The following is a 9,117-nucleotide window of genomic DNA, read 5'->3' on the forward strand; positions in this document are numbered from 1 at the left end:
AGGGAGAAAGTTGGGATGGAGCAGAGGGCTGACTGTGGATCAATGGAGCCCAGGCCAGTATTGCCCTGGCTCATCTGGAAAGCATGAGTCTCCCTCCCCTTTTCTATTGAGTCTCAGAGAGCCAACCAGCAAAGTTGAATTATTAAAACTCCTTTCTGGGGTACCATGTGGATTTCTCTCCACGGAGACTGGGAGCAGAGGGGCGACTGCTCCTGCCACACAATATTAAAATGTCAGGAGTTTAAGGCCTGCGTTGGTTGAGTCATAAGTTATCAGCACCCAGTGAGGGCCGACAGAAAGCCTCCCTTAAATTATTAAGCAGAGCGCATCAGACTGTAATATTTTGCTAAACCAAAGTACAGACACAGACAAAGATGTCATTTCAATATTTGAAACCAGCAAGTTTAATTTAAAATAAGAGCAAACCAATAAGCTCAGAACATCGTGGCGCATGAGAGGAAAATTATACTGTGAGAGGGGGAAAAAAGTGGAAGGACTTAAGAAATTTATAAAAGTAATCTCCAAGTGGAAATTAGAAATCAAGGCCTAGAAACAGAATAACACAAAAGAAATATTACTGTCCACTTTCTAAATCAATATAACACTGCTCCACGCCGGAATTACCATGGTAACTCAAGTAAAAAGAATCAAGCAATTCTTATTATTTCAAAATAAAATCACAGCCTGAAGCCTGGGTTTTATTACAACCACTGATAGATCGCTGGCTTGTATTTATCTGAAATATTGCTTTTCAATCAGCTGGTTTATGAATGTACACAGGCTCTCACCAGCCACTTACTGCCCCGTTTTGAGGCGAGGGGCCAACCAATGACTTGAGTGTGTCCTGCATCCCGGGTTAAGGTGGTTCTGCTCACATGGAGCTCCTCTCCTTCAAGACTGTCCCGTGAGTTTGCCAAAGAGGAAAGGCAGAGGTGAGCACATATGACCCCTCCCTCAAGCTTGGCTTGGAGGAGTGTGCCAGGGCTCCAAAGACAGCTCCTTCTTACAAACTACCCACCTAGCAAGCTGTTTTCCGCTGCAGGTCATCCTCAAAATGGTTCCACCATGGGTTTTTCTCTCCAGCTCCAAGTGTGGAGAAAGGGAGCCAACAGATTGGAATGAGCTCAGGACCCAACGGTCAGACCTCATGGGTTCATAGCCCAACTCTGGCACTAGAGAGACGTGAGGCCTGGGACCAATGCGCCAAGCTCTTTGTACTATGGTTTCTTATCTGTGAAATGAGGATTAGAAGACCGTCTTCTTCCTAAGGTTGTTACGGGTATTAAATGAGATCACACAGGGAAGATGCTGCAGGCTGAAGAGAGGCTGACTACAAAAATAGCCCTTATCGCCACACCTCTAGGTATCTGCCCTTTAGGATATGAGTTGGTACCTCCTACCTTCAAGTAGTAGAATCTGTTCCCCCCACCCCTTAAAGTCGGGCTGACCTCATGATTTAGTTTGGCCAATGGAATGTGGCAGAAATGACACTATCCCCTTGCTGAAAATGGTCTCAAGAAGACTGGTGTGCTTCTACTTCTCTAGACCCTTCTGTGCCACATCTAAATAGATGAGCTGTCTAGATGAGGAAGGTCATGCAGTCTTGTTACCCCGGCATCTTGCCGAGCAGCCATCCTCCACCCTCAAGGTATGAGTGAGCCTGGCTGAGAGCAGAAAAACAGTCCAGCCAGACCCAGCCTAAATCACCGACCTGCAGATTCGCAAGCTAAATAAATGCTTATTGTTTTGCACCTCTGAAATTTAGTTGGCCACGTAGCAATAACTGATACATATGCATAACACAATGTCTCACATTTAGGGTTCAGTAAAATGAAAGCTGTTGTATATTTATGACCCCTAAGGACCGAGAGGCTGAAGCCAAGAAAATCACATTGCAGAGTGCAATGTTAGTTCCCGAAGGCGGGAGGCTTCCTGGTATATCACATGCATACATGGGCAGAGATGAGAAAACTGACATCCAGTAAGCCGTCTGAAGCTGCACAGCTCGGCTAGGACCAGAACTCAGGTTTTCCGAGCCATGCTAGCAGATGACACTGAAACCAGCAGGTCCCTCAGGAAAGCCCAGTTGACCTCTAGGAGAAGGGACAGGAGATAGGAGCTAGTGATAAGGCCTACTGGGCTCTACTCATCTACCCCAAACCTGGTCCAGGCCTTCACACTACTCATCTGCTCCCAGAACCTGCTCTAGCCTGTTTACTTCTTACCACCTGTTTTTGATTTGTCAAAACAGCCACTGTGAGCTCCTGCCTTAAAACATAAGTACAAGCCAACCAATGAGAGACAAGCTTGTTGCTAGGTGGATGCTATCTCTGAACATGGCCGACTAAAGGAGAAATGGTATGTCAGGCAAGGAGACAACAGGAGCACAGAGATAGAGGTAAACACTAGGATACATAGAAGACAAGCCAAGTGTGGATGTGTTAGACCGACACTGCTCAGTGTGATGGTAGGGGTGGCAGTCAGTCTTAGGCAGAATGAACTCCAGAGTGGCAGAGGTTGGCTTGGTCTGGCTGTAATGAGCGTCAGGAGATAGATGATAGGTAAGGTGGAAGATGGTAGTGACAGAAGAAAAAGAGATAGGTCCAGTCCCAGTTGAACATAATCCAAGGGTATGCTAAGAAATGCTAAGCCATAAGCTCTCCAGGGAAAGGCCCTGATGTGCAGTGTTTGCCAGTTTCCCAGGTACCACTATTCCCATCATGGCTGATGCCAAGTTGCTGGTGTGATGTCACTGAACTCAGAGTTGGAAGAGATGTACAAAGTCAGTTCTTGCAAGTATTCCAAGTTGACTCCAAGGCATGGTCACTTTAGGAGGAGCTAATCCTGGGGTTTGGAGGACTCCTGTATGCCCCAGTATCCCTGATCTCCATGCAGCTCAGATAGACAGGGAGGCAGGATGGGTTATGTGTCACGCACACATGTGGGCCTTCTCAAAAGGCCCAGGAGAGATTAGAGTCCATCATCATCTTCTAGGAAGACTTACATCTGAGGATAGTCTCCTGAGCTATCAGTAATTTGTCTAGAGTCATGACTGGAACACCCAGGCATGCTGTCCCAGTCCAACTGATGATGCCTTTTATATTGAGTTGGTGCCTGGGCAGAGGGTATAGCAGGTAGGCATGAAAAGCAGAAAGAGACTGAGGCTCTGGGACCTGCCTCTCCACACAACCCTGGGCAACTCTCTTGCCTTCTCTGAGCCTTAACCTGTCCAGTGTAAATCGAGGGTCTTGGGAAGAGTGATCCTGAAGGCCTTTCCCATGATGCCACCTGTCTTATGGATCCAGATAGTAGTAAGAAGTAAAGCCAGGGGCTAGATAGTTCTTCAGAGCACTGGCTGTTCTTACAGAGGATGTAGGTTCAGTTATCAGCACCCACAGGGTGGCTAACAACTGTCTGTATCTCCAGTTCCAGGGGATCTGACACTCTCTTCTGACTTCCTCAGGCATTGCACGACACAGGTTCACCTACCCACATGCAGGCAATATACTCATAAAATAAAGATAAATAACATTTTTTAAAAAGAAGTAAAGCCAGTTTGCCTCCCAGCAATGACCAAGAGCCACAAATGGTAGTGAGGGCCTAGCGCTCACCCATGAACAAACCATAGGACTGGGCCCAGGGCTTATATCAGATTGTACTGAAACTGAGCAGGGAATAGGGAGCTTCACGTGGCTATGAGGCTTCCTGCTGATCAAGTGTGTACACGGACAGTACCTCACTTAATTCTGGTAACATCTAGTTAGGTATAGCTAGCTGTTATTACAGAGATGAGAAGCTACAGGGGCAAAGCCCCCTCAACATTGGGTGGACATAATAAACAGAACACATATTACACTTGCATAGCTAAGCACAATGGTACAGGTTGCATCAAGCCTAAGGCTACTTAGCATACTGGACCACCCACGCCCCTCTACCTCTTAGTTTTCCTAATGCCTTGATAAGGGTTTTCTGGGAAGTCCTGTAACCCTTGGGTATCAATCTAAGCAACAGCCTTGGCCTGCTATATGGAGGTTACTTTGCCATGTGTGGGGCACAGCTCAGGTGCAGGAGGAGCCGACCATCTGCTTAGAACCCCAACATGGCTTAGATCACCCAGGGTCTCCATTTCCCCTAGTTATATTACCAGATCTCTGTATTCTGCAGAAAGATGGTCCACCCCCTCCAGCCACAGCCTTGGGCAGACTCGATCTGGCAGCCCATGTAGGCTGTGACTGAGTCCTATGTCTCCTTCATCCAAGACCACAGAGGGTTGGCTGCTGGCACTCACTGGCAACCATCCAGCTGTCCCAAGGCTGAAAGACCAAGAAAACCTCCTCCAGGTCCTGCTTACAAATGGGGCCTGCTGAGAGGCTCTCTAAATTCAAGAAGGTGGGACCGAACTGTCACTTAGTCTGACTTTAGGACAGAGGGTAGAGGAGGAAATGAATTCTCGGGAGAGGTAAGAGGCAGGCCCCAGCACATTTCCATGTGCTAAAAGCATTTTGAGGGGCACATTCAGAGAGAGAGAGACAGCACGGGAGAAAGGCTACTACCACAGCCACAGAGGCCAAGTGGGTGGCCACACTAGTGTTGAGCCCTGGCACGCAAAGGGTGAAGCTTTTAGGCAAGCAGTGGCTAGTGATCTCAGCTTCCCTGGTCTTAATGCTCCTGAAAGGCTCCCTGTAATTGGGCATCAGTAGTTAATGCAGTATTGACTGCATTACATGCTCCTGTGCCTCCCCTCGCTAATGCCAATTGCATCACCTTGTACAGTCACTGGCTTGCTTAGCCAATAGCTGTTAAAAGCAATCCAAATCATGAATCATATGGGAAACTTTTAGCAAGACACCACCATCCAAGGAGACAATTTACAGTTGAGTTAATCTGGGTACATTAGCGAGACATGGATTCTGGACGACAGACCAATTTATGTTGTTTCCCTGTCCCCCACCCCTCTTAGTCCCCTGTGTGGGTAAATGAATAGAAGAGCAGGGCACTGAGCAGACCACCTGCCTCTCTGACCAAGGTTCTGGGAGGGGAGGGGGAGCCCCATCTTTACAGACTCTCTGCCTGGCTGAGTTTGAACAAGAAGGGGCAGCGGCTGTCCATGCTGCTCAAGATGTGTGACGCCTCCCCCCACCCCCCAGCAATGAGGGGCTGGTGATGGCAGGTGCAGGAGTGGTCCCTCCTGCTAGGCACTGGGTAAGTGCCAGGTCGAGTCCCTTTCCTGCCAGCCTTGCTGGGCCTTTACTAGCCCTCAGCAGGCAATAGTACCTACTAGGCTCTGCCTTCTTGCAAATGGGTTCGGGTTTCTAGCATGAAAGGGTAAAAAGGCTTGCTCCCTGCCTTCACCTCCAGGGCCAGGAGGCCTAGGCCACACTGTGCTAGGTCTCTCTGTGGTCTAGCGCATAATGGGACAGGCCAGGCGGTCCTGCTGGCAGGATAGCAAGGGCTGTCCGGTGTCTGCCTCTCAGATGAACCGAGTCAGCTGCTGAGGCTGTGTTCCTAGCAGTCATTAACTATTGAAGACTACGCTGTCTGGTCCTCCTCAACCCAGTTCCACTCCTCCTTAAGCATTTTTTACTTATTAAAAATGCTCTGGAAACCATGTCTGGTGTTTAGTTCCACAATGTGCCTGCTGCTTCCTGTGGTCACCCCAGCCACCCTGCTGGGCCTTTACAGAGGTGGTTTAGACTTAGACCAGCCAGGCTCCAGCATGCATCTGGGAACATGCTGGTACTCCCAGCTGGGTGCCCTCAGCATCCTCTCCTGCCCAGGGCCCCATAGTCCAAGCTCTCACTCTTCAACATGTCCCCATTCAAAGGGCCTGTTCTCCAACAGTGAAAGTCAAAATGGATTTTTGGGGTTTAGGGTAGGAATTTTCTTTGCTCCCATAGGACTTCACATGTGTCTCTCCCCAGCCCCCCACCCCATGCCCAAAGCTCAGAGTCTGGTGCCAGCCCAAGCTGCAGGTGCCAGGGGAAGAAAGGCTGTTTCTCAGGAGAGTTGAAACACAGCCCCCTTTCGCTGACAGGGAGACCCAGCAGCATTTAGAAAGCCGAGACCCTGAGTTCCAGTAAAGTAAGATGGCTAGGCCAGGAGAAAGTGTCCAAATGAAAGCAATTAATCTTAAAATCTGAAGTTTAACCATTTGCAAAACAGATCTTTCTGTCTCTGTGGTGACCCTTCACTGTTCGACCTAATGGATTACTTTATTAATAATGCACTGTGCTTAAAAGCAAAAAAAAAAAAAATTTTTTTTTCTGACGATTCAATACTTCAGAAAGTCTCTTAAACCCGTTGCTACAGAAAAACGATTGATATTTTATTATCTTTCAGAAGTGCAACATGAAAGGCCTGCAGCTCAGCAGAGCGAGGGCTTTGGTCCTTGGCAGCTGACAGACCTGACTTCAACCAGAGGAGCCCAGCCTCTCTCAACAAGACGCTGTCAGGTGCAGAAAAGGCATTGGGGGAGGCTAATAGGAGCCCCAAGACTTTCCCACTCCCAGACAAATGGGTGTTGTGCATAGCCCTAAGAAATGCACCCATAAGACCTAAGGGCACCAAGGCTGTCACCCAGCTCAGGTGGCCACATTCTGGGAGGGGACAAGTGTAGATGAAGTTAAGCAGTTGGTGTGGAGAGGCAGGTGAGTGGATTCAGTCTTTCCCCATTCCCCAACAAAGATGCCGCCTTCAGGACCCCAGCCACCTGTCTTCCTTATGCTGTGACAAACATCACAGTCATGTAGTGCCAATGGTGGAGGGTACTACATTGTTTAGACAGCACAGGTGGGGGGTGGAGAGGCATACTGAGCTCCCCTTCCCAGCTTTGGTGAGGACCAAAGAAATTGTATGCACAGGATGGCAAAGTGCACATCAGTCTGGAGGTCTCTCCACAGCCTGAGCCATTCTGTGGTACCTGGCCAGACATCTAGTCCAGACCCTGGGTGGAGTCCATGGCATCTTGCCAGGATGGGACTAAGCTTCCTGGACTGAGTTCTCCCACATAGAAAATTCAGGTCTTCTGAGATTTTGGCTTAGGCCTGGTTAGACCTGATTTCCACATGCTTCCCATAATGACAGTCCTCAGAGACACGGAAGGAAGGACCCTTTACATCCTTAATTTGGGGGGGGGGCGGGGAGTGTGATGGTGCTGAGGATCAAAGCCAGAGCCTTGGACCTGGCAGGCAAGTGCTTTACCACTGAGCTATACCTCCAGCTCTCTGTACTGGCTTCTTCAAGCACTTCATTTTTACCAAGAGGGAAAGAGAAACTCTAGAGCGGGGCATGACTGATCTGAACTAACACACGGTAGGGAATTGCTAATGAAAGCAGCCAAATCAAGGCCTCTTCTTTCTCTCTCTTGCCTGACCCCAGACCTCTCCTTCTCTGCATTCTATACAACACTACACCAGCCCAGCCCTCTGATGGCCCACTGACATTCCAGCAAAGGGTCTGTGAACAGACCACCTTGTGTGGAAGATGATGTTACACTCCAGCCAACCCAGAATCATCTAGTTCCGTTTCCTCTCTCCCTTCACTCAAGCCAAGAGTCAGCCTTCAGGGACTTGCCCCAGGTCTCTCCAGTATGCACATACACACCCCTAGGCCAGGCTCCTGGCCCTATGCCTCAATGCCTCGAAGGTATTGATAGTCTTGTGTCATTTGGATGAGACAGTAGTCAAGTGAGCATTCTGAATGACCTTGAACAAGTCACTGAACCTCCAGTTTTCACCAGTGACCATAGCAATAACATCCTGGTGGGCAGAAGGCACAGATCTGGAGGAGGACAGCCAGCAGTCACTCCTGGAGATGTCCCATTGCTCCCAAAGCACCCAGTCTTTCCAGTCACCAATGGAGGCAGCTGTCAGCAGCAGTGTGGTGCCCCACTCTACAGACCACACAAACCTCACTTACAGGGCCCCAGGGCCTGGGAGTGCCAGGGAACTACCACTCTCCAGACCCTGGCGGCCTGTCTTGGGTCACAGGACACAGGCTGCATTTTACCTGAAAGGGAGCAGGGATTCCCCATCCTTCAAGCCATTTAACTGCAAGGCACTCCCAGCCAAGAAGACTTTGGTGTCTGTGGGACCACCTGCTAGTGGCGTCCTACAGCCCTTAAGTCCTCCGGGATGTACCCAGACTCTTGACCACATAAGATCCAGGCCACCTTCACAAACCACTCCCTCTGGAGTGCTACTGGCCCATGGCGGGACACTTTCTTCCTCTGGGCCAAACTCCTGCCCTCATGTTCAAGGAGACAAGAGACAGTGGCCGGCACAGGAGCCTCTCTCACCGAGTCATGCTCCTGGCCAGCTGTCCCTCGGAGGGCCCAGCTGGCCTTCCCTTCCCAGCCCCGGCATCCCGGCTTTCGCTCGGTCCTCCTGCGCTCCCGCTCGCCCCAAGCTCTCCAGTCCGCTTCTCCCCAAGCCTCTGATTTGCTGGGCACTCAGAGCCTCTCAGGTTACGCGGCCCGCGCGGGGGTGATGGCTGCGGCGAACCGGCAGCAGCCGCAGAGACCCAACGCTCAACCCCAAGCGCCACTGCGCGGAGACGGCTGGGCGGCGGGAGGCTGCACGCGGCCCCACGGCGCAGCGCTGCGCTCCGCCGGCGCACAGCTCCTCAGCTTGGCGCCGGGGGCCTGGAGAGCGCGGACCGAGCTCGCCCACCCCACCCGGGTCCGCCCTCCGGCCCCAGCCCGCCGGCGGTTCGGCAATCACCGCACAGCCCCCGCGTGTGCGCGCCCGGGTCCGGGTGCATGGGATCCCACGCTCCGCGGCGAGGGGTGAGGGCGTGGGGGCTCCGGGACCCCCGGCCGCCACCTACCGTCCTCCTTGTCCAGCACCATCATCTCGGGCGCTCCGTGTCCAGCCGCAGCTCGGCTCGGCCGGGAAAAGGGCGCCGACTCCGGGCGCGCTTCGGCTGGGCGGTCGGTCCTCGGGCAGCGAGCGGGCTCTAATTACCCGCTTGTCCGGCTCTTAACCTAGATTGCACTCAGCTAGAATTACATTCAGGAGTGAAGCACTTCGCAGATACAAAAGCAGTCTCACCTACTTTTGTGCCTCAGAATTGCAAGGAACTACGAACTGCAATTGAGAGGGAGAGAGAGAGAGAGGG

At 51.2% G+C, this 9,117-nt stretch overlaps 1 protein-coding gene across 1 annotated transcript in view; it reads right to left on the reverse strand.

Moving 5' to 3' along the window:
- Window positions 1-9,117, reverse strand: part of Lmo1 (LIM domain only 1) — a 37,785-nt gene that overhangs the window by 23,796 nt on the left and 4,872 nt on the right. Inside the window, exon 2 of the mRNA XM_008853433.3 lies at window positions 8,827-9,086. Coding sequence (XP_008851655.1) covers window positions 8,827-8,851 — 25 coding nt within the window. The 5' untranslated portion in view covers window positions 8,852-9,086. The remainder of the gene's footprint in view (window positions 1-8,826; window positions 9,087-9,117) is intronic.

This window comes from Nannospalax galili, unplaced genomic scaffold (genome assembly GCF_000622305.1).
Source record: "Nannospalax galili isolate Female #2095 unplaced genomic scaffold, S.galili_v1.0 scaffold44, whole genome shotgun sequence".
In the NCBI taxonomy this organism is placed as follows: Eukaryota; Metazoa; Chordata; class Mammalia; order Rodentia; family Spalacidae; genus Nannospalax; species Nannospalax galili.